The 25,105-nt window shown below is 53.3% G+C and overlaps 2 protein-coding genes across 27 annotated transcripts in view; one reads left to right on the top strand and one right to left on the bottom strand.

Annotated features, from left to right (window-relative positions):
• The window catches only part of LOC123612664 (uncharacterized), a 71,644-nt gene extending 62,695 nt beyond the window's left edge, over positions 1–8,949 (top strand). For 4 of the 26 annotated variants that reach the window (XM_074362959.1, XM_074362958.1, XM_074362957.1 and 1 more), the window contains 4 exons: positions 152–224; positions 4,916–5,150; positions 5,459–5,663; positions 7,902–8,949. In XM_074362959.1, coding sequence (XP_074219060.1) covers positions 201–224; positions 4,916–5,150; positions 5,459–5,663; positions 7,902–8,088 — 651 coding nt within the window. In that variant the 5' untranslated portion in view covers positions 152–200 and the 3' untranslated portion in view covers positions 8,089–8,949. Of the gene's footprint in view, positions 1–151; positions 225–1,344 lie in introns of all 26 variants that reach the window. The other 22 variants (XM_074362954.1, XM_074362956.1, XM_074362955.1 and 19 more) reach the window with 20 other exon arrangements.
• On the bottom strand, positions 7,123–23,065 carry LOC141577577 (uncharacterized). The gene is made up of 7 exons (XM_074363184.1): positions 23,046–23,065; positions 20,778–20,930; positions 18,784–19,286; positions 17,601–17,739; positions 11,218–11,473; positions 9,525–9,667; positions 7,123–7,441 (listed from the first exon to the last, which is right to left on the bottom strand). Exons 1-5 carry the CDS (start codon positions 23,063–23,065, stop codon positions 11,422–11,424), a joined length of 867 nt encoding a protein of 288 aa, XP_074219285.1. The 3' UTR covers positions 7,123–7,441; positions 9,525–9,667; positions 11,218–11,421.
• Between the last annotated feature and the right edge of the window lie 2,040 nt (positions 23,066–25,105).

Below are 25,105 nucleotides of genomic sequence, written 5' to 3'. Positions count from 1 at the left end.
GGCCGCAGCACTTAGTCTCTCTCTCTCCCTCTCTCTTTCTCTCTCTCTGTGTGTGTGTGTGTGTATGTGTGTGTGTGGTGGGAAGGAGGGTAGGGGCTTCTGGCTCACGGTTTGCTCTGCTAACATGCCCCCTTTTCTCATTCTGTCTCAGACTCTGCCATCAGCAGGTGGTGGAAAGAAGCCGCACCCCTGTTGCTGAAATGTTTGATGACACCCATCATCAGGTAGGAGATGACATCCACCTGCAGAGTGCAGTTCTGTTTAGAAGTGGCTCCTGAGCAGGTCTTGTCAGAGGTCATCAGTCAGCGGCCTCATCCGTTTAGTATGCCTGCGGCTCCGGCCGTTAACTGGAGAGCAGAGCAGAGAGCTGTTGCGGGGAGGCCCAGGTGGTTCTGCTCCACTGTTCTGGTCCTTCTGGGGGCCACGCTGAAGATGCGGGCCCAGGGATGGGGTGTCCATGGTCAGCGCTGGCTTCCCGGGCAGGAGGGGAAGGGCCAGGCTGCAGAGTCCGGTTGCCACCCAGTGTTAGCGTGAATGCTGGCTCAGAGCCTCCTGGCGTTCTCTTCGCCGTTTTTTTGGTGCCGCTCCCCTGCATGGGCTCACAATCCAGGTCCTCCAGCCTCACAGCCTGGCCCTCAGACCTAAACCAGAGTTTGACGCTTCGGTACCGGCTGTCATCCTGGAGGGGCCGTCTTCAGCTCAGGGGCCGCCTTGGACACGTCTTGAATTTCCATCACGTTTATGTGCTGTGATTGAGCCAGGAGAGAAGAGGCCTTCAGAGGGAGCCATCCTGTCTGTTTTGAGTGGGGGCCAGCAGCCTAAGAATAAGCTTCTAGGAAAGTGACCAGGACCCTTGGTGGCAGCTCTGGACATGGCGGTGCAGGAGGGCGATGGGAGGACCAGGTGCCAGCCCTGTCAGGCACACTCCACCCTGGAGGGGGCGTTGCACAGGCACTCAGACCCACAGGTGTCGGTGCGTGTCCCAGAGAGGCCTCAATTCAAGGTCTGTCCAGACGTGCCTGCGTTAGAGGGAGTTCCCAGGAGTGGCTTTTACATGCCGTGTGTAGGACATTTACGTACCGAGCTGTCTCCAGATGCCCATCTGGCCGACTGCACTCTTCTCAGAGGGAGCGTTCCGTGTTTGGTCCCTACACTCCTGGCTCTGCCCTGACTCCTCAGCCCTGGAATGCCCAACCCCCACTGCCAGGTTAGGAATCTCCCCCTGGCCTTACCTTTGACATTATAAGCAGTCTGCTTACAAAAGACAGTTGAAAAGGAAAGGCTTAGGAAGAGTGAAAAATGGTCTACAGCTTGTACTGAAGTGAAGAAAACAACTCATTTCAGGATTCAAGTGCCAGTTTGAAGTAGCTCATTGGGAAATGTCACATCGGTGGGTTCTTCATGTGAGGACAGAGCAGGTGTGTCCTTCCGTTGCCACTGCTGACCGTCCGTCTGTCCGTCTCTACGGTGAGAGTCCTGGGATGTGCCGTGAATCAGGGTCAGCCTCTGCATGGAGCTGACCGCTGGGATCATGTGTACCCCCATGAGAGCAGGAGCCAGGTGGTCTGGGAGGCCCAGCTTCAAGACACGGGATGGTCAGGGGTACTGGGGTGCCTGCTGTGGGGCCGTGACCTGCCCACAAGCATCCCCAAATCCTGGAACAGGAGGGGCCCTGAGGGGCTCTGCAGCCTCCCAGGGTGGGGTTCAGAACATGGATGTCTGCCTCGGGGTTACGATTTTATGTTTCACCTGCGATTCCTTCCCCATAGACCCGAAGTCTTCAATCCTAATGGTCTTGTTTATAGGGAGAACTTGAGTGGAGAAAGTGAGTTACTCTGCGTGCTTTTATGTTGGTGCAGCCTGGGCGTTAATAGTCTCGCAGTCTTAGTCTTAACCAGCTGTGCCGTGTGCTGCCTGGGTCCCAGGGTGGCCCCCGGAGGTAAGGGGCTCCACAGATATGGGATAGGCCTGTCGGTAGGACGTGTGGTTTATTTTTCACAAATGGCATTCAGTGTCTTGCAGAGCTGAGAGTAGGACAACTGTAGGTGTAAGTGACACTGAAATGGGAGTTAATTAGTTCTACATGTGTTAGAAGGCCAGGGAAGGTCTCTTTGGTGTCCTGTGTGCAGCCCTGTGAGGCTGTCACCTGGACAGCGTCCCATCATCACCCCCTAAGGGCATCCAGGGTCTTGTGGGTGCTGCTCAAACTAATGGTGAGTGGTCTGAGCTTTTAGTCTCCGAAGACTGGCCTGAGGGACTGAAAGATCATGACTCATTCATGTAAAAACTGCACACGACTGACTACCCTAACGCTCATCCTTGCGTGGTATAAGCCCGAATATGTCCCGTCAAGGCCTACGGTACAGATTATATGACAGGAACAACAGGTCGCCGACAAGGAGGCACATTAGAGCAGTATTTCCAAAAGCCACTGTAACACGACGGAGAGCCTGAGGGCCAGGGGCCAGCGCCGCTGTCTCTAGTGAGAGAAACTGCCCATGGTTGCTGGTGCTCCATCCGTCCTGCTGAGGACGGGGCTCTGAGGAGCCAGGACCGAGGTGGACAGAGTTCTGCATCCTGGACTTCCCTCCCTCCCCGCTGCTCACCTCTGATCGTGCAGGGTCCATTTATAGTGACCGGAAGCTTCGAAGCTGTCAGCCACACCTTGACCCATTGTCCAGTGCCGTGGCTGACACCACATGGGCCAAGGAGGGCTCCACGTGTGGCTGGCATTAATACACGGCAGGTTTTGAAGTGACACAGAAGTGAGTGTGGGATGTCTTATCCATGTATTATTATTTTTTTCATTTTGGGTTTTTTTTGGGGGGAGGGGTTATAAAATTATGTTTGTTCATTTATTTTTATTGGAGGTACTGGGGATTGAACCCAGGACCTCATGCATGCTAGGCACGCACTCTACCCCTGAGCTGTACCCTCTCCTCACTCGTGTGGACGTTTTTAATAATGCACTGAGTCAGCTGTGCTCTGGGTAGGTGTTGGGTTGAGTGAAACGTTCTATCAACACTGACCTGACCTATTTGTTTTCACTCACAGTGTGACTTGTAGTCTCATCTGAAATCAGGCATGTGGCTCACAGGTGCGGCCCGCCTGGTGTTTCTGTGGCAGGCACAGACCTAGGCTGTTCCGCGGTGCCCTCTGCATTTGGGTTCCCCCTTCTGTCACCGCCCAGCCCGCAGGTTGGGAGACACAGATGAGAAACAGGAGTATCAGGCTTTGAGGATACTTTGAAGCCAGATCTGAGCGCTGTTGTTTCTGCATTTCTGCCGACAGTTGCATGGAGTGCTGGGCTTCATCCAAGAAATGGATTCCTTGCTCAGATCGTGTTTCCCCTGCGCAGGGAACCCAGCTCTCTGCTTTGGTGAGCACGCTGCTGCCCTGAAAGGCTATCCTGGCCCCCCGCTGTGCAGGCTGCCCATCATCTGGGCTCCCTGTTGCCTGGGCTTTTGTCTCCCTGTTTTCTGTGGGTACAGAAATGTGCAGTGCGTCCGGCCTGATCTTCCCTTTGTAGCTCTGTTCTGTGCACGCTGGTGGGCCTGCCAAGCCTCAGAATCAGCAGTGGCTTTGAGGAACTGCTGCCAGGGGTCTGGCGAGAGGAGGGACCACTGTAACTTTCTCCCGCCCCTGGAAGTCTTGCTGACGACTTTTGCTGGCAGACGTTCTATTGTTTTGTGTACAAATTCTGCTCTTGAGCATGTCTGAAATGCTTGTGCATCATATGGAGTAAGATGCCTGAGAAAGGGGGAGTCTGGTTTTATCTCCTTCCAGTGTGCCAGAGCTGACTCTTCAGTAATGCGTGCTTTGACCAATGAATTAAACTTCAACTCTGTGTTGTATTGGGGTCTCGTGTAAACTGGTTCCCTTCAGTGGTTCTGGAGAACCATCCCACTGCCCCGTTTGTCTTCCACGTGCCAGCATCACATTGGTACCAGCTGTATGTAGAGTGTGTTTCGTGTCCACGTTTATATGTGTCTTGTGGCTCCGGGGCAGAGGAAGATTTGGGTAGATGAACGATGGGGCAGGGGGCAGAAGGTCTGGTGGAGGTTGGAGGGAGGGGTGAATTGAAAAAGGACCCAAAGACTGTTGCGTTATGTAAAGTGACTCCTCTGTGCATGCAGAATTCTGAAAACTTATTCAACAAATGAACTAGTAGCATCCAAGGAATAAGGCACTAAACAGAGAACAAGTTTATCATGGGGGAAGTGAAAAGATAACACATTGCATTTACTTAGCCTTTGTGTCAAGGACTTGCCGTGCCGTGGGTTCTCTCGTGACTTTGGACATGGCGGAGTGCACTTGCCCTTGGCCTGTGCAGATGTTACTGTATCCAGGCACCCCACGTCTGACGGCTGCCCTCTGGCGCTCACACCTGGGCACTGATTCAGGCCCCCTGGGTGGCAGCGCCCTGTGTCCCCCAGATGCCTTTTGGCTCCCTGAAAGCCCTGTGTTCCCCCACATGCCCTCTGTACCCGTTTCCACAGTGCTGCCCGAGCTGGACCAGCCCCACTCACACTGGGAGCCCGATGAGGTCGGGGCCTGTGCTTGTCCTTCGGTGGCCCCGCCCCCGCCCACAGGGCAGGTGGAGGTGTGCTTTGAGCTTTGTGCACTGACCCCGCACAGGACTGACAACTGACAGACTCACATAAGGAAGCTGGGCCACAGGAGGTGGGAGTGGGGTGGGGTGGTAGGTGAGTGTAAGTGCAGTAGGCACAGGGCTGTCCTGTCATTCTGTGCCCCACAAAGTCCTCTTCGGCGGCTGCTGGTGGCCTAGCCTGCTTCATGAGTGGCAATCATGGGCGGGTGGGGTTCATGCATTTCGCAGGGCAGGCTCATTTGGCCAAGCAAGTTTCTGTCCTGCTAGAGTGTGGACCTCATCGTGTGTTGCTCTGTCTGTCAGATAGGTGCGGCCAGTCCCTATCCAGCTTATGACCGATGGTTAGACACTCAGGGTGTGTGTCAGTCACCTGTGTCCACGTCATGTCCCACCTTCCTTCATCACTGGACCTGTCAGCCAGGCCTCCATCCCGGTGACCATGTGACCAGAGGTGGACAGCGGGAGCCCGAGCCCGTGCCCATTGCAGACGGCACACGTGGGTTAGCGCCTGCTGTCACCAGACACCACGGCGTCCCAGGTTGGAGAGCCCGAATTGCCCATGGGAGCAATTGAGTTGCCAGTGCTGCTGCCTGTGGGGGTGGAGGGTGGGGTCGGGGGTGCTGGGTGCCGGTCGGAGGCCATGTCTGGGAGGCTGGGCCTGTACTGTTAGACTTGGGTCCACCTCCCTGACCACTGCCCAGCTTCTCATGTCTGTTCAGGACCAGGCGTGGCCGCCACTATCTGCGCTGTGCCCCCTTCCAGGCCCTGCAGAGTGGCTCGAGTGCCCCTGCCCCACCACCACTCACAGACACTGAGTGACGGTCCCTGGGTTCGGCCCCCTCACAGGTGGGCGTGCTGGTGGGCAGCGGTCAGGAGGCAGAAGAGACGCTTGGCCAGCACAGCTTTCCGCGTTTGTTTTGCTCACCTCACCTCCCCGTTCGCCCTCACCGCCACTGTGCAGCCACTGCAACCAGATGCTTCAACTCTCCCTGTTTCCAGGGCTGGACCCTGACGCTTGGAGGGGCCGAGGGGCTGGTCCAGGACCCTGCAGGTGAGCCTGGAAGAGGGCCAGCTCCCCGCCCTCCTCCTGGAGCCCTGAGGCCCTCGGTGACCGTGTGGCTGGGCTTGTGTGATCCCCGGGCACCGAGGGGCCCACCCTGGGCAGGACCCCTCCTCCCTCCCCGCCCGGCTCTAAGGCACCTTTCTCCTCGGGGGACAGGAGCTCCTCGCCCTGCCCCGCACTCCTGAATGAGCCTACACAGGAGAACCATCAGGCCCACATCGTGCACAGCTGGACATTGAAAGGGAGGAGAATGGGGCTGGCGTGTTCCACGGTCCAAGGGATGCTCACTGCGGGGCCTTGTCCCACTGCTGAACGGTGACCTTGTCGTGGCCCGAGTGGGCCCAGCTGCCTGCGTCCTGTCCCCATGGCCCCACCCAGCCTGTGCCCTGGAGACCCTGCTGTGTCCAGATCAACACTGTGTATGGAAAGTGTTTGGTATTTTGCTAAAATAGTTTAGCCAAAATTTCGGTTTTGGTTTTTAAAAAAAATTTATTAATTTGAAATTTACCAATAACTACAGAAATTTACCGTAACTCAGTTGTCTTGACCAACTACCAAGGAAGACAGGGTCTTAAATTTTGAGACTCCAATATCAGCCCAGCACCAGTTAGATGCAGGGTAGCCCAGTGAATGACGGGGTAACCCAGAGCTCAGGACGGAGACAAGCACTTAGCCCAGTGCTCCCAGATGGCCACCATGTTAAGGTGCCCAGCATCTCCTAGCGAAGGAACAGAGTCTCAAGGGAGAGATGTTGCCCCCAAATGCAGCAATCCTACAGCAACCGTGTTAGGCTGCTGGGGTGCAGGGGACACATGAACCCTGCACTTTACACCTTCAGCCAATAGGCACCAGATAATTATTTTCTGTAGTTTTTTTTAGGCCATTTGAAAAAGTTCAATTCAGATAAACTTTAATTTTCTGAAGGTCTTGCTTTGAGAATCCCAAGCTTACCAGCTGGACACAGAGGGGTCACCTGCACGGTGAGTCAGGAGGACGTGACTGCTAGAATTCTGAGGGGTGAGCCACACGGCTGGGCTGCACTGAGCAAGTCAGGCGTTCAGGAGAGTGAAGCAACTAAGGAACACCCCAGTCGGCTTTGAACCCTGTAAAAGACGTTACCCGTTTTGATTTCCGTTTCTCTGCACATTTTGCTTTATCTTCTGAGACCTTCCAGTATGCCTGTGAGGAGGAATGAGGGTCCCTAGTGCATGTTCCCCCTTTCAAAGGAGGTATTAGTATCAAAAATGTACAGTTTACAAAGCACATGGTGGTGTTCACAGCACCAGTATTTCCTGAGACAGTAACACCTGAGGTTGCAAAGTGAGGCCCAGAGAGCAGATACTGGGACCCGTGAGCAATGGGGGCCTCGTCATCGTTCTAGCTGTGAGCATCACCTGGAAGGCTGCTCCCGGATGACCATGATTCACAACAAAACAACTGCAAAAACTTAACGCAAAAACTTAACGTTTATAAGTGGGGAGGACTGAATTATCAAAAAAAGCTACACCACAGGCATTTTCAAATATCAGAGTGGGTTTTTCCATCTCTTTCAAAGCGATTCTCCAGTCCGGTAAAAAGTCTTTGCTGTTTACTTTAACCATCAGTGAAATGGCAGGATTGAGTCTTTAAATGGTCTGTGACGGCAGCAGGTGAAAGTGATGGAGCAGCACAGGTGCTCGGGTCAAGTGTTCCCACAGACGCACGAAGCTCTGGTCTGCTCCTTCTGCACCGGATGAGTCAGGGTGGTGGTGCCTCGGCCCCTTGCCCTGCGGAGAATGGAAACAGCCTGCATCACCGAAGGCGCCCGCGTTCCTCCCCCCCCCCCCCCGGACTCCTCCTCTGCTGTGTGACATGCTGGGACTGATGCCAAAACATAATCTATTTCTCCCAGAGGATCAGAGCTGGCCGTTGGGCTCTCAGAGACCAGGAACCACACAGAGCTTCTGCACGGCAGTGAAGTGAATCCTCCAGCAGTGTTTCCAGAGGAATGGGAGTCCTAATTAGGCCCCATGAAAGCAGAACAAAATCTCACTTCAAACAGCAACTGCCTTTAGAAAAACTAAAATGCAGAGAGTTTAACCATCATCTACATGCATCGCCTGAGGACATGGGAATGGAACTCAGACGGGCCCTTGATCACATTCTTGGGGGTGGCACTGAAGCGTGGCTGTGGCACTGAAGCGTGGCTGTGGTCCTTTCAGTTTTTCTTTTTGTTTATGTCTACAGGGCCCTAGGCCTCTCAGTCACCCTAAGGGGCCGCAGTGACACCACTAACAGCAATGTGGGCTCTTGCCAAGCACCTGCAGGCCGGCGTGTGTGCGCAGTGGAACCGCAGTTCTCCCAGGATGACATCCTGAAGGGCAGTGTCAGCCCAAGTCATGGGGAAGGTGAGGCTCAGAGGAAGGGGGTTTAAAGAACACGGGGAGTAGGGGCTGAGTCCCAGGAGGCAGGCCCCTAGGCTCCCTCTGCTCTGAGCACCCTGCAGTTTTAAGTACTTTATTCTCACAAGGTGATGTCCAGAATCTCATTTATGTGAAACAGAAATTAAGCACTATTCCTGCCTGACTCGAGATTAAAAACTATGAGGTCTGGGGCAGAACATGCACAAGATGAATGTGGACCAACTTGATCCCAGAGAACAAGAAAACCACACCAACTGCTGGGGTCGTGTCTAAGGACTCAGGAGCCCAGGAGAGGCTGTCAAGAGGCCAGGAAAGGACAATGCAAGCATGGAGTAAGGGTCTGGCCTGTGATGGCTCTGGGCACTTCCAGCATGTTTACATCCATGAGCCATGGTCATATTAAAAAAAAAAAAAGTCACACTCACTATCTCCCTTTGGAGAGAATGAACTCATTATTTTGAAAACTTGTAAATCAAGGCAAGGATTTCAAGCACTGATCCTGCCGTTTCCAAAGGAACCGGCCTGAGGAGATGTGATTAGCTGGTGACAGACAACATTCCAGCTCACAGACAGAGAAGGGCAGGAAGGGTCAGAAGATCCCATTTTGCAGTCCTTCAATGTGCATGTGGCTCTGGGCTGTGATGGGAAGGGGCTTGGTGGACGGTCCCGCCTCTCACAGGAGCCAGGCCGAGGCTGGGGCCAGACAGGACTGCGAGTGGCTTTCCCAGCAAGTAGGCCCAGGGCAGCTCCTAGAAACAGACCTCGACAGAGTGCCCGGCCACACAGACAGCCTGATTTCAACCCCATCAAACAGAACAGTCAATTTATGAGAGAGTCCATGAAATGTGAACACTGACTATTTGATGACACTGTTTTGGACGTGATAATGATATTTTGATTATTCTAAAGTAGGGGGAAAAAAAGCGGCGGCGTCCTTTCCTATAGGAGATGCCGAGGGAAACATTTGCAGATGAAGATTGTTTAGAATTTGACTCAAAAGCTTCCTGAGGGGCGCAGAGGAGGAGGACACGGGAGGGAGGATGGGGGTGAACCCCTGACCTGCAGGAGCCCTGATGGTACAGGGTTCATCACATCCCTCTCTCCACTGCCATGTATGTCCCAGATTTTCTGTCGTAAGTTCAAAAATCCAAGATTAAAAGAGGCTGATCCTGGGTGAGCTGCCAGACTGGGGAGGACAGAGGCTGCTAGGGGACATCCCGGGAGGGGGCTTCATGGACACAGGGCAGGAAAGAAGTTTCAGGATGAGAGGGCCTTTGGTCCTGGTAGGTGGAAAGGCTGCTCAGTAGATGCGCAGGATGTCTGTAGGGCCAGCCACGGGGTAAGCAGGCCACACGCCAAGAAAGGGTCTGACACTCAGGGTGGATGTGAAAAACACTGGAAAGGTCTGTGGCGCAGACAGCAGCAGAGCAGGGAGCCCACATCATACCTCATGCTCCTTCTTGGAGATGTGCGCGTTCGAGGCAAACATGGCTTCCCAGGTGCCCATGTACAAGGTGTCCTTGTCCTCACTCAGCAGCGAGGCCGAGTAGTTGAAGATGCCCAGCTTGTGAAACTGCACCAGCTGCACCTCTGGGGAGGGAGGGGCAGGTTGGGGGGAAGGGAGAGAACATGTTAGGCATTTCTGAACCTGGACACATCCTGAGCATCCAGTCTCCTTTCACTGCACCGTCATGGCCAGGGCCGTGCATGGGTCTGCTGCCAGTGACCAGGCCCCGGCCAAGGTCAGAACTCAGGCACCTTTGGGTGGAGCTGACCCCCCCAGTGCAGCCATCAGGTGTGAGGCCCCAGAGCCAACCAACTCCACCAGTGCTGTAGCCTGCCGTCCCTTCCTGCTCCCTCCAGCCCAGCGGGTTCCAGACCCTGCAGTGTGGCTTCCCAGCAGTGTGACCTCCTTCAAGTGCAACCTCCCAGCAGCATGACCTCTTCGCAGTGTGGTTCCCTCTGCCTCCCACCAACATGTGTGTGTGTGTTTAATCTACAGATTAAGTTTATAAAGAATATAACTACTTAGGATTTTCTTATTCAGGAAAAAATTACCTCCATACATTAAAAAACTGAGCGTTTTTTCAAGGATCACCACCACAAACTTATAAAACAGAAACAAGTGACTTTTTTTCACTTAACTAGGTAACTGCATAAATAGCTACTGAGGAATAAATAGCTACTGAGGAATATGAGGAACTTAAAGATCAGCTATTTAGGAGTAATATACACATAACAACATTATTATATTTGCAGGGGGAGGTCATTAGGTTTATTTATATATTTATTTTCAGAGGAGGTGCAGGGGACTGAACCCAGAACTTCGTGTAAACTAAAGCATGCGCTTTACCACTTGAGCTATACCCTCCCCGTCTCCAACAGTGTTTTTTAAGCCATTTTTGTTTGACCATTTCAGCATCTGTTCTGAACTTGGCTTTCTGTGCTATCACCCAAGCTCTGAGTTTATATGAGGGGTAGGTGTTCACACTTCCCGCTCTCCTGATCTTCCAGTGTTGGAGAAAGATGGCCACAGGATAAAGGCTCTGCAGGCAGGCGCACTGCCCGGGGTCCTGCCCAGGACAGCTCAGCCCTGCAGGTGCCCCCAGTCAGGACCAGGAGTAATGCGCTCAGTCCGCTAAGCCAGGAAGTCCGGGGGCCCCAAGAGACAGCTCCCAAGAGAGAAAATTTAAAAAAAAAGGAAACTAATAAATGGCAAATGAAAACTAGTCTGAAGCTCAGTTACAGATAATTAAGTGTCCTCAAAACATGAGTCTCCTTGTGGTCTGTGCCTGGGCAGTGCGCAACAAACATCAGGCACCAGGAAGGTGAGCTTCCTTCCCGGGCCCCCCGACTTCAAACCCAAAGAAGCAGGCCGCGCAGCCCTGCGAGTGCCTGCAGTTAACCAAGCATCTCTCCAGAAGCGGCAGTGCAGGCTGTCGGCCCACAGGCCAGTGCCAGCAGCACAGAGGCACCCGTACATCTCCACATCCTGAGCAGGTGGCTGCTCCCTTCAGATGCCGCCAGCGCCCGACAGGGTTCTGCCTTCACCTTCGTGCTTCCAGGTTTGAGTGCAACCACCACCGCTGTCCCAAACACCACAGCGAGGGCGATGAGCAGCCCCCTTATGGGATACACACCCTCATCGGCTGGGGCTGCAGCTGGGATTTTGGCGGCAAATGCCCATGGATGGCAGCGCCTGGCGATGGGTGTCGGTGGTTGCTGTCCAAAGCCCCGTGGCCATGACCTGCAGCACAGCCCGGAGCTGGTGGGTGGCACGAGCCCTGAGGACCTGCACTCTCAGCACTATGGGTGAAGTCAGGTTGCTCTCACCACTGCAAATGTCAAAGGCCGCCTGGTTCTCTCACTGCTGCTTTATGGCCTTCGGAAGAAATTCTGGAAGAAAATGAAAAGGAATGATGTGTGGTGATAACACCTGCGTTTTTGCTCAACATCCCCCCACGGCTCTACTTTCCTCACATCCTCAGCCATGGACTCCGTCTGCTGAGGAGCAGAGTGATGGGGACACAGGGGCCCCCTGGGGGACAGCCTCATACAGACAAGACATCAGGTGGAGTTACAGGAGTCGGGGCTTCCCATTCCTTGGGCCGGCCTGGGGATGCAAAGTAGACATGGGGACCCAGGCCAGGGGGACAAACGCCTGCCTGGCTGCCCAGCTTCCTCCCCTTGTGGCCGCTGTGTCTAGCTGGTAATGCGATGGGAAGGAAGGGAACGGAACCCGGGTTTCAGTTTGCCTCAGAGACTCTGGCTTCCCAATTCCTGTAATCCTCATTGAGGGCGACTGTCAAGAGCTAAAGACCAGAAGGCGGCACAGAGGCTGAAACCTACCTGTACGCATGCACATGCCTATGAATGCATACAGATACGCGCGCGCGTGCGCGCACTGGTCATGCATGAGTAGTTGACCTCCTGCAGGGGACAGGGCCACCTGACGGCCTCGCTCCTCCAGCATCACTGTAAGTCTGCACCCATGGGGACAGTGGTCATGGGCTCTGTTTGTCACTGAGTAGAAGCACCCGATGGAAAGAACAATCCTGTGCTGAATACAGCAACTGTGGGGCTGGGGGTCCACAGGTCGCCTGGCCCCAACACTCTGCCCTCAAGTCCTGGCCTCCCGCTTGCTCAGCCCCAAGCACTCTCTGCAAGGGTCCCTGTCAGGGGCTGCAGGACAGCCCTGCTCCAGATCAGGGAATTGGGGCAACTGAGCACCAGGGTTTGCCCCTGGCCTGAGGCCCCACCAGGATCCCACGGACACTCTGAGATAGACTGGTTTCTAACTTCTCAGGAGGGAGCTTAAACCAAAACGCCGGCCTAAGCAGAGGCAGGACCCTTGCTGACCACACCTGGGGGATACAATTAAGTGATGGCAGAAGCCCCCATACTCTGCAGATGTGCTGCCCTGGGAAGCCTCACACGGGAGTCCACTGGCACACAACCTCTTCAAACCAAGTGCCCTCTTGCAATGTGGCGGAGCAGCTACCTTCCTCTCACCCCTCTCCACTTCCCTGCAGGTCCCAGGAATCAGCTATCCTCACCTCTTCCTCTTCCTTCCACCCTCACCAAGCCAACCCATCTCCAGGTCTATCTGTCCAGCTGACACCCCTGGGATCCTCCCTCTCCAGAAGCTTCCCTTCACCCCTGCCATCACCGTCAGCATCCTGACCATCTGTCAAGACATCTGAGGGGCAGCCAGCTCCCTCACTTCCTCTCCCCAACCTGCCACAGGCCAGCATTTGTCCAGCTACCTGCCCTGCTGCTCCCAGACACCTTGGGCCAAACCTAACCTCCCAAGAGGGTTTGGGGAGAAGTTTTGGCTTCCTGTTCACCTGATTGAGTCACTGCCTCCAGGAAGCTCTCCCAGCTCCTTCCTCATTCTGCTCCTTCCTCATTCTGCCCAGGAGGTAAGTTACCTCTCACATCCCCTGGTGTCCCTGTCTGGACACCACCAGCCTCAGCACACCCCTGCTAGCAATTAACAGACTCTGTGGACCAAACAGCTGGAAAGGGAGAAGTCACAGAGACACACAACCTAAGAAGATGAAAGTGACCTCAGGCACTGAAATGTTGATGAAAGAAACAAAATATTCAGTCAAAGGGCGGGACGATAAAGTTGAGGTTTCCTAAGACTTGAACAATGTGACAGAGATGAAAACTTGGACAGAAAAGATAAGAAAGCTGGAAGATAGCTTCAGGAGACCCCCATCTGACTGCTGGAGCTCCAGGAGAGAGTGAAAATACAAGGGGTTATCAGAGAAATAATAAAAAGATGTTCAGCAGCTCAGTGGGTGCAGAAGCAGAGAGTACGGCTCCCTGCAGGCAGCCGTGCCCAAGGATGGAACAGAGCGGGGTGCATCTACGCAGCCACACTGGGGGCTCACACACTTTTGCAGAAATAGGATTATTCACCAAGTGGCAGAAGTGCCCTGAGAGCAGAACAGCAGTTGTGTAAAATGCAGCTCCAAGAGTGCCCAAGGGGACCTGGCCTCCCACCCTTCCTGTGCACACCACCCACCGTAGGATGCACCCCACTGCCTTTGCATGTGCTGGTCTCACCTCCTGAGCATTTACCCTCAGGACCTCCTGGTGGCTGGCTCCTTACCACAGGCACCCTGGCCTCAAGGCCACCTCCTCCCAGGCTGCCCACCCCACTCCCATCTGCTTCCTGTTTTATTTTCGTTATAGCATGAATTGAGTCTTGAAAATGCTCAGTGATGTGGTCCCTTCTAGGGCAGGGCAGACGGAGGGGGGAGGCAAATATCCCAGTTAGAAGACTAGGGCCGGAGCTGGAGAGAACCAAGGTGAGGCCTCAGTGGCAGAAAGTTTCTCAACACACTACCCAGAACGAACAGGAATTTAGAAAGGACCTCATACAGGCATTCACAACCACAGCTCCAGGAAAGGCCGAGCTGCCCTGACAAACGCTGCCAAGTGAGTCTCAGCAGATGCCTGGAGGGTCCAGTCTCTTTCTAGGACCTGCAGGAAGGGCTGCTGTTCACTTGGGCCGCTCAGACTGGTTTAGGTGACAAGAGAAACATTCCTCTTAATCACCTTGAGCCTGGACCCACCCAGAGGCTGGGTGGCTGTTGAACCAGCCGGGTGGCCACTCACTCCTGGCCATTCCCAAGCCTGCCCTGCCCACGGCAACCGGAGGGAGGATGGGCTGAGTTCTTGCAGAAGCACATGCAGGCTTCCCAGCATGGGTTTCACCCAGCTCTGAACTGTCTTCATCTCATCAGCAGATGCCAGATTCCCAATGGGCATGATCAGACCCTGCTTCTTGTCCCCAAATGGTCTTTAAAAAAATCGACATGAATAGCCAAATGTCAGGAGGGTCCACGCCACACTCCTCTCTGGGGAGACGTGTGGGGGCTGCACAGTTTGCTTTACGACATTGGGTTTATGCTTATTCTTTTTTGACAAGTAGGCACTGCTTTGTATAACTGAAAACTGCCAAACAAAGCACACCATAAGCGCGCGCACACACACACACACACACAGCCACTGTGCACTCACCTGGGAACATTGGCTCGGCAATCACTGACAGGATGTCACACTAAGAATCGAAGCCAAAATGTTCAAATGGAAGCAACTGGACAAAGCACCCATCCTGCTGGCTTTCGTGGACATTTCTGCTGGGCGCTGAGTGTTGGGAGTGTGCATTTAGGCTCCTGCTTGTGAAAGTGTCACACTGAGCAGGAATGTCACACAGACAGACACGATGTCACACCCATTACACATAAGTGTGCTGGTTCAGGAGTGCACGAACCCACTTTAACTGTCAGGAGGATGGAACCCAGAGAGGTCTCTGAGCCCATCACTCAGAGGCCCGTCAGTGCGTGTCACACGGCAGCTTTCCACTCCAATGGCCTTGAATTAAGTCAGGGGGGTTAGGGCAGAGGAAATGAGGCAATGACTGTTACATGTTTCACACGTATCATGTACCTGTTGCAGGTCCAGTCATGCACGTGTGTATTAGACCATGTGTGTGCACAATGCATCTCTGCATGCATTTGTGTGCACTGTGCATGCATGTAAGCATGTACCCATGTGCCGTCTGCAAACATGTATCTGTGTATTCACACAAACATACACCTACAGGTATGTGCACTGTGTTCGCACGTGCCTATGTGTATACGTATACACGTGTGCATGCACACCTGCGCTATGTACGTGCTGTTACGGCACAAAAATTCCAGTCAAGCACTGCATTCCTAGATGTGACCAGTGACTAGAGGCTGGGGTCCTCTAAGGCAGGCACCATGGACCAAGGGTGCTATCTGGGGTCCGTCACACCCACCCCACACCTTAGCTTCCCTTTCTGGGACCAGCTGTCTGGCAGGAGGGGTGGGTCACAGAGGGGACACCACTCACCACCACTTGTGAGGCGTCAGTGCTTCCGTCAACAACAGGATGCTAAAGTCAACAACAGGATGCTAAACCAGTGTTAAGAAGTGCCCTCACTGGCGTCCCCAGGGAACCCATGAAAGGGGAGCCTGATGACAGCTGTCGACAGTTGCTGGGGGGGGGGGCCTGTTCTGGCTTCCTGTCTACTGGGTTTGCCCATACAGGGCAGGTGAAGCCCCACATACCCTCCAGGCCCTGTGGCCAGGAGAGCAGAAGAGACACACCTGACTACACCTTCCCCTCCCACCCAGGGGCAGAAAACACAGCGGCTACTCTGAGACCATGCCCTGCCAGGCTCGATGTCCCTGCCTCCAGGCTGTCCCCCACCCCATCTCCTGGCTGCACCCCGCTCCCCTTCCCCACCCCTGGCTGTGGTGCTAATGTCACTACCATCCCAAACGGCCTTGTCGTCTCAGGAATCAGAAACAGGTTTCAGGAGCTCTCTGTGTCACACACACACACGACGAACAGTTTATTGTTTCAGTTTCCCCAGGACTTCCCGGGAGCAGCACTCCAGCTGCAGGGGCCATGCTCAGCCTTTGGAGTTGAGTCCAGCTGGGCCCCCCCAACCCCCAATGACACCCTGGCCAACAGAAAAGCATACAGGACACCAGCTTTCCCCTCAGGGGGCCCTGCAGGGGCAAACATGCCACTCAAGTCGTCACGACATGCTTTGCCCCTCCTTCCCGCACCCAAACCCGGGCACGTGTGCCATGTGCGCTGGATGGGGGCCAGGAAGGAGGCAGAGGGCAGCGGAGTGACACATGCACATATCAAATAATCAGCAGTTGATCAGGGATGACAGACAAGTGCTCAGAAGGGAGTCACACCACCCACGTGACATCATTCCACCCTTCGCACAGGGACACACACAACACTCTCTTTCCGGGGGGCATGTGGCGCCTGCGGAGGGTGGGTGCATGTGTCCCTGAGCCCGGGCCGCTTAGCACTGGGAAATATAAAATAAGCCTCCTCCCCTGGCCTGACTTTTCCTGTCGCCCGCCCTGGGGAGGAGTGTGTGTGGTCAGGGGCTGCTGGTGTCATGGGGAGCTTGACACCAGATTCACCCCCAGGCATGTTCCCCAAGGGCAGGAGGACACCACGTGTACTAGGAAATACCTGAAATGCCACTAAAACTGGTGTTTCAGGCTCTAGTTTGACCTGTACAGAGGGCAGACTTAGGTAAAGGGCACTGCTGAAAAGTCTGGCCTTATCTGGAATTTATTTGCATTCTTAATTTTCTCCTTATCTTATATAACTTACCTACTTTCAAAAGTAAGTCCAAGCATGCTTAACTCTGTAATAATGAAACAAATTAAAATAAAGTACCTTATTATCCTCCACGAGGCAAAGGGACAGTTTAAAAGGCTGACTGATGGTAGCAGCGCTGGTGAAGGGGTTGGGGGGAGGATTTCTGAGGGTGATTCTGAATTTCCAAATTGCTTCTACCACCTAGTGACTCTCGGGCAGTAATCCTACAGACAAGCTGGGTGTGCAGAGCCACGTGGACGGGCACAGCCCTGCAGCACTGAGGGCTCAAGGGCATCTGGCAGCACGTGCCTCCGTTGGGGTCTAACAGATACGTGCAGGGGACCGAGTCACCTGTGCGAGATTCAGCAGGGAGCACACGGCACCTGACCACACGGAAAGGCAGGTGCAGAGTGAGCAGCAGGCCAGGGTGGCCCGTGTGTGTCCCGGGAGGAGGTCTCCATACACACACAGACACACAGATCCAACTGTTAGCAGTGATTTACCTCTGGGCAGGGAGAATGACCAGGGAACTCACTTTTTATGTTTGTTTTTAAAACAAATAATTATACTTTATATTGCTTTGTAAAAAAATTTAATACATTAAAAATGTATATCTTCTCTATACTCAAGTCAGTGAACAAATCTTACCCCCAGCGTGTTCCCCTGTGGAGAGGGGTGTCGTGTTCCACACGCCAGCCTATTTCTTGGTGTCAGTGTCTATTCTAGTCATGTCTTTGCCCTTAGCATTTACATAAAAATGAGAAGTGGCTTCCTTTCCTGCACACACTTAATGCTTTTTAGGACCACAAAGTAAAGTAACAGGAGAGGCCACCCTCCTCGGCCTTACCCTTGGAGCTGTCTTAACAGCTCAACGTAGTACTGGACGGAAGAATCCAGCCTTCCTTTCAATTCCCTTACTGCCAAAGATTCCAAAATACGTCTTGAAAATAAAGTGCTCAGCAAACAAAATCCAAAGACACATGATCCTGGGGGGAAAAACCATAAGAAAAAAAACCTTTTAACATAGATGCTCAGGATTGGAATTGCTAATTAGTGCAGAAAGAAAAGATCCAACGAAGTACAGAGCCCTGGCCCCAGAGAGCAGGTAACTAAACACATGATGTATATAACCAGCCAATAACTATGGAAAGGGCTAAGTATCCCTGGAAGTGAAGCCGTGTCCAACAGCTGCCCCCCAGACTGGCATGACAGGTCCTCGTGACTGCCACGCACATGGACACCAAAGACTAAGCAGGCAGCAGGCATGCTGAGGGGTAAGCAGAAACGACAGCCTTGCCTGCCCATGCACAGCATCTGAGTAGCTTGAAAGGGTAAAGGGGAGATGGGGGGCTTGCCTTTTGTTTTTACAAATTAAACTGGCCTTTCTCTTTCCTCTCAAACTGGAAAAACATGATTGACCAGGGATTAATTGACCAAAATTAAGGTTAATCACAAAACGATTCAAATCAAGGGCAGGGTGACACGGAGAGCCTCTCTTTCACATCAGACCTCACCGATGACCCATCCCCAAAAGAGGAGATGGAGCATCTGGGTCCCTAGCCCAAGAGCCTGTGCCCAGGAAGAGGGGAAAAGCAGTAGGGGAGAGAAGAAAAAACAGGCACTGCACCTACTGCCCTGTGGGCTTTCCCTCAAACCAGCTCCAAGGGACTGCGGCCAGGTCCCGATCTTTGCAGGGACCAAGGGCGAACCTTATGTGTGATTCAGCTTCCCACTGAAGCTTCTACAGTGCCAACTTTACTAAACTGGGAGACAGACTGAGAAACAAAGTGATTTTACCTGTATTTTGTGCTTCTCAAATCTACCCGCGCCCAGCGAGGGCCGCCCAGGGAAGGGCCGTCCCGAGAAGCTCCGCGAGCAACGCCCCAGCCCGAGCGGCCTGGCCCGACGCGAGACCCTCGGCGCTCAGACAGCAGAGCAGCCCGGCTGGGGTCGGGGTCGGGGTCGCGGGGCCGGGGCCGACGCCGCAGCTGCGGGCGGGCACGGACGGCACGCTAGGGGCGGACACTCACCACTCGACGCCGCGGGAGTCCTCGCCGAGGTGGCAGGTTGCTGCAGCGCGGCACCCGGTCGAACACCTGCCCGCGGACAACCTCGGGGCGCGCGCGGCCGCTGCCGGCGCCGCCGCCATGTTGGCTGCCGGGCCGCCGCCGCTGCTGCCGCCGCCGCCGCCGCCGCCGCCGCCGTCGCCGCCCGGGGCACGAAGCTCCGCGGCCGCCGCCCGGCCAGCGCCGCTCCTCCCAGAGGGACCGCGCCGCCGCCGCTGCAGCCGCTGCCGCCGCTGGCCGCGGCAAGCAGGGCCGGTGTCGCCCTGGAAAGCCGCAGGGCTGCCAGCCGCTCCAACTGACCGCCGCCTGCCCGACGAAATGACCCTTGGGCGGGCGGAGGGATCCGAGCGGCAGAGGCGGGGCTGGGGCGGGGCCGGGGCGGGACCGGACAGCCCGCGGGCGCGGATTGGCTCCCGTGGCCCTTTTCCTTTTCAAAACACCTCTTCCTCCACTCCGGGTGTTTCTTTCTGGTTCTGAATCATTCTGTTATCTCCTCCTCATCTTCCCCTCCAGTAAGGCGACACATGCCCCTCCTCCAGATTCTCTGTGGTCATAACTATCACCTCTATGAATGAAGGTTAAAGGACCCTCAGGAGCATACACCCGGCAGATATATGGGCCCCAGAAAGAACACTGAACTTACTATCAGGAGACCAGCACTCAAGCCCCAGATCTATTATTGGCTGTGTGATCATGAGAAAATCATTTTACCTCTCTGAACCTCCAGGTGCTTATCAGCAAAATGGAAGGGAGAGTCCTCCAAAGTTCACTGTGTCTATAGGGGATCTTCCTTTGAAGGCAAAGGCCTCATTCTTTCCTGACATCCTTAAAAGCGCTCCTTCCAAAATTCGAAAACCAGTTTCCATAACATTGTTTATCAGCTTCTGATGAATACAATTCCAAATCAAGAACTTTGGGTTTCCAGGTCCACATGTAAGGAACTTGGAAGTCATCTCCCATCCACACAACAGGAGCAAAGATGAACAGAATGAAAATGAACAGCGCTTCTTAGATCCATCAGAAAACTGACATCAGAGGGCAAACCTCGCCCCCAAAATGGAAGAGACAGACAGGTAGACAGAAAATCACACTCTACTGGAGTTGAAGGTCAGAAGAAGAAAACTTTGCAGGAACCAGTACCGGGTTCCTCTAATGTAGCATTTCATGTCAGATTTGGAACAACAACAAAAAGTTGGCAAGGCATATTAAAAGGCAAAAACAAAACAAAGCAAAACAAAAAAACAAAAACAGAACAAGACAAAAAACCCACAGATTGAAGAGCCAGGACAAACATCAGAACCAAATTCAAATATGGCAGAGATGTTGGAATTGGCAGGCTGGGACTTTAAAACCACTATGATTAGCATTCTAAAGGTGCTAATGGAAAAAGCAGACAACATGCAAGAACAGATTGGCAGACTGGTCGTTAGAGCAGTGAGATGGAAACTGTAAGTCAAAAGTAAAGGCTAGAGATCAAAACACCATAACAGAAATGAAGAGGGCCTTTGGTGGACTTATCAGCAAACTGCACTCAGCCAAGGAAAGAATCAAGGAGCTTGAAGACATCAACAGAAACTTCAAAAACTGCAATTCAGAGAGGAAAAAGAAAGAAAAAGATAGAACAAAATACCCAAGGACCGTAGGACAATAACAAAAGGTGTAATGTGTAAGTATTGGGAATACCAAATTAAAGGGTTCCTCTCTCACACGCTCATGTGCTGCTCAGCTGCCATGTCCATGACCACATCGCTCTACCCTGCAAAAACCGGCACTGAACTAGGAAGCCATGCTTTTGCTTGTAACTCCTAACATTGCCATACCATATTAAATTATCTCTGTTTCAAAGATGAAAGACTTCACAAGGGGTGGGTGAGGATTTGAGGCAGGGACAAGGGGCCTTACCTAGCTTCTCTGCAACCTCGTTGGCCTCATTAAGTTGGGCTTGAAGTGACTTCTACCTTCTCCCCTCTTCTTCTGCCTGAATCTCCTGCACCGCAAAAGACGGCTCACTCAAACCATTGGGCTGTAACCAGTGAGACCTCAGAGGTGATTTTTCTTCATGGTATAAACTGGAAAGTCTTACTCCACTTCCAATGGAGTTTTGCCTGGAGCTGGAGAAAAAAGTGAACCAGAGAGTTTGGAGTAGCACGTGGAGCAGTAACCTCCCTGCTGTCCCTCCAAGGTCACGGTCTCGCGGTCTCCTGACTATACCATTTGTTCTGTTCCATCACTTCCTCTTTATTTTAATCATCTTCATTATAAATACCCTCACAGAAGGTCTGCCACCTCCTCTCCTCTTTCCTCCCATCCCCACCCTGCATCCCATTTGCATCCTGCTTAGGATTCTTGGGTAGCATCCTTCTTGAGAGTGACATTCATGGCCCTCTGTGACCAAGTGAGTGGATCTCTCACTGCACCATTCTGACCATTTCCCTTCTTACTGGCCACCACGTTTATGCAACCACAACCCAAGACATCTTCTTATTTCGTTGTCTCTAAACATATGATGCTCCTTCTGCTGGAAAGATCTCTCCCCATTCCTGGACTCAGTAATCAACATCATGTTCTAAGATTCAGCTCAAGTGTCCTCTCCTCCAGGAAGTCTTCCCTGAGAAGCTGGTCCAGGTTGCATGCCTCTCCTAGCTTCTCCTCCACAGCACGGGCATACCTCTGCTACGCCACTTCCCTGGACCGCCACTGCTTCCTTAGTGGCTTTCAAATGCCTACACGGCAAGAATTGTGTCCCTTTCTCCAAGCTTGTTGCCCAGTACACTATATGGAACAAGGTTTGTTACATGAATAAAAGTATGAATGAGTTGAGAGAAGGTAAAATCTCAAAAATAAGTTGTGAAAGGCAGGTGACTGTGAATCATAAGAGAGAATAAAAGAAGAGAAAAAGCAGAAAAGAAAGAAAGCAGTAAAGTTCTATGAACTGTTTTAAACATAATAATTGGGATGAATTAATGTTTTGGTCCAGATTCAGACTTTTTAGGAAATGCAGTTTAAGAAATGCCCTTTGAAATGCATTTTTTGAAAAAACCTTAAAGATAAGAATCAGTCATGGCCTTAAATGGAATTCATCTCTCAAAATGCTAAATCCATTTATCAAGCCAGAAAGCAAACATTAAAAGGTGGAAAGCTTAGAAAGAGATGACTGAAGAAAGATCAAACCTAGCAGTTGTATCAATAAAAGCAAATGGATCAGGCTTTTTCCATTAAAAGACAAGACAGACGGGGTCAAAACCCCAAACCGGAGTATATACTGTCTGCAGTCTGCACACCTAAAATAAAATGATCCAAACGGACTCAGGTAACAGCATGGGGAAAGACATGGCTGAAATATCAAAAAGGGAAAAATATGGAAAGTGGAGTCTCCCATATTAATAGAAGACAAAGTAAAAATCTAACGTAAAAGACACTACATGAGACAAAGTTTTTGTTTTACTAATTAATTTAAAATTTCCATTTAAAAAAGATAGGTATAAAAAAGTCCTTTCTTGGCACTATAAGAAGTCAATATTGTTGATCAAGTGAGGTCAGTTTACGTCCATTAATTTTAGAATGGAGCTACATATAAGAAACATCCAAAAGAGTTGAAAAAGTTAAACATGGGCACAGTCTAAGTTTTTTTTAATTCTAAAAGGATATAACAAATACATCAGTTCCTTCTCCCTCACTCCCATCCGATATTCTAACAGCAACATTTTCAACTCTTTTCTTCTCTATACCACAGGACTTGCTAAAACCTTACCCAAATGTAAGCGATCTAGTTGTATCATTATTTCCATCATCACTGTTAAAAACAGCCTCATTAGTGCACAGATCAATGCGAAGGGGCCGACATGGATGGCCATTTGCATCACTTTGCGGAGTCCTGCAGGCCTCAATGCCAAGGCTCTCCCCTGATAGAGCCACTCTGAAAGTCTGTGCACCATCATGGTGGGGCCTGCTTACCCTTCTCCTGAGAGGGAACGGGGTGGAGGGGAGCTTTGCTCTTTTCCTGCCCACACATTCCTGGCCTGGCAGGACCCAGGCAAGTCCAGCTTCGGCCCACCAGCTGGCAAGGCCAGTCAGCCAGCAGCCCCACTCACTCCCACAGATGGTGACCCAGGTGGACAGGTGTGCCAAGAGAGCAGGCTCCATGGGGTTAACACTGCCACACAAGGGAAAGCTCCAGCGCTCTCTCTTCTCTCTTCCAGGTCACCCTAACAGTCCACTTCCCTTACAGCATCACAGCCAGCTCCATGACAGTGAAACCCCTGCGCAGGCAAAATGTCATCCAACACCAAGTGGCAGGGCAGGAAAACAGGATGAGGCACCAAGAGGTATCCCGGACTTCTCGCCACCCTCAGAGCTCCCAGGAGGTCCAGCCTCAGGGTGCCATCCCACCCACAGTGCCTTCGAGTCACCGTGTCCCCTGTAGGAAGCTACCACCAGACACTGCAGACCCTGCAGCCCTCTCCCCTCAGCTGGTAAAGGCCTGGGCAGCTGCGAGGAAAAGTGCCGCCCCGCCCCCAAACCCAGGGTTGGGGGTGGGGAAGAGGCGGCAAACTTCAAAGCTGCAGCTGCAGTATGCTTTAAAAAAAACAAACCTGAAAACCAGAGCGGCTTCCCTCGTTCCTCAGAGCTACCTGGGGTCCACCTTGACCACTGGCTCAATCTCACTCTGCTCTGCCAGGAGGACCTGGCTCTCAGACCTCGGTCGGGAGTATTTCCTCTCACGCGATCGCGGTTGGGCTTCAGCTCTTGCTTCCTCAGTTTCCCAAGTTCACCCACCACCCAGAGGTGTGAAAGATTAGTTTAAAATGATGTCACCTGTCGCAGACAAGTCACATCTGACACACACCCGCATGGCCTGGACTGCGAGTCGCGGAGCATCCCTGCGGTTTGCGGTGGGACTCCCCGCCGAGGCTAGCCTCCCGGAGCGCCCCCTCAGGCTCGGGCTCGGCCCTGGCTCTGGGAAGCCCGCCCGCGCATCGTTCGCCGGGTGCAGAAATCCTACGGCCCGTGAGCCCTGGGCGCGCCGCCGGGCCCCGCGCGACCTCCCTGGGAATGCGGCAATCAGGCGAGGTAGGCGTGTGTGCTGGCTCCGCAGCGAAGCCGCAGCTGGCTGGGGCGCTGGGCTCGGGATCTGCCTCTTCTCCCTCTCCCCACAGAGGAGAGGCCTCTCGGGAGCTTCCAGCGCCTTGTTGCGTTAGGATCGCATTCCCCCTTCCTTTTCCCTTTTATCTTAGTTTCTGCTTCACATGCAAAACGGGAGATCGCAAGAGTCCATGCCCAGAATTCTGTCCACAGGCAGAGAGAGAAGTATGAATGGATGCTGCCTTTTGATGAGGAAGTCGACTGGGGAGGTCTCTGCGCACGGCACGCTCCATCAAAGCCTGGGCATTGGCCCCTCCACTGCTTCAGTGCTACAGGCAGAGAGACACCTAATTGACCACTGGGAAATCAGGTGCCAGGAGACCTGGGCAGGCTGTAGCCCCAGGGATTGAGCGCCTGGCCCGTATAGACAGCTTCGATTTACAGCCCAGTGAAGGGGGGGGGCGGGGAACTGCGGCAGCCAAACCTTCCGGGCAGCAGGCAGGATTGCACCAACGCTCTGCAGATAGCCGCCGGGCTCTGTGAACACTTCCCCGCTCCACTGGGCTAAAGGGAACCTGCTAAAAAGAATCAATCCCCTGCTGCCAGCAGCAGTGAGCTGCAGGACTCAGACCCCAGCCCCAAACTCGGTGGCGCGCCGGGAACCGGCCACAAAGTGGGCCCTGTGCGTTTAGACAAGCCTGGGGCTGCGGAGGATCCCGGATCCGGATTGCTGGTTCCTGTGCGTTTCCTTCTCCGGTAGCGTGACGGCTGGTGCTGCGCATTACCCGTGCCCGGAGTGGCGGCGGGCTCGGCACATCACCAACAGGCTGGACCGACCGCGGCTGCTCAGCACCGCACCCCCGTGGCTCCCTTCTCACCGCCCCGGTCCGTGTCTCTAGCCAGCAGTAGAGGAAACAGAGACGCAGACCATGCCGACTCCTCCAGGCAGGGCAGGAGAGAGCACAGAGACTGGCGTGGAGCATGTGCCCAAGCGTAACGGAATTAGAGCGGCTGGAATATTGAAACATTGTGTTCCCTCCCCTTGTTCATCTCCGGATGCTGAAATCTTGCATCCTGGACACAACTCACCCTGCCCAGGCTTAAAAACACTGCAAAGATGATACCTTCGCAGCGATGTACGAATCTTCAGGGAAGGGTGATTTACTAAACCAGCTCTGAGGTTGAACCAGAGTTAAAAACCATG

The sequence above is a fragment of the Camelus bactrianus genome, chromosome 4, assembly GCF_048773025.1.
Source record: "Camelus bactrianus isolate YW-2024 breed Bactrian camel chromosome 4, ASM4877302v1, whole genome shotgun sequence".
In the NCBI taxonomy this organism is placed as follows: Eukaryota; Metazoa; Chordata; class Mammalia; order Artiodactyla; family Camelidae; genus Camelus; species Camelus bactrianus.
Note: the sequence above shows the minus strand (reverse complement) of the source record. Positions and strands in the feature narration are given on the sequence as shown.

Bases quoted from the DNA above. Each gene is read 5' to 3' on its own strand.
- LOC141577577 (XM_074363184.1), bottom strand. From the start codon at position 23,065: ATGGAGCTGGCTGTGATGCT. The intron at 20,931-23,045 runs GTAAGGGAAGTG...TTTTTTCTCCAG, and splicing joins ATGGAGCTGGCTGTGATGCT to CTCCAGGCAAAACTCCATTG. The intron at 17,740-18,783 runs GTGAGTGTCCGC...TTTTCCCCCCAG, and splicing joins GACTCCCGCGGCGTCGAGTG to GATCATGTGTCTTTGGATTT.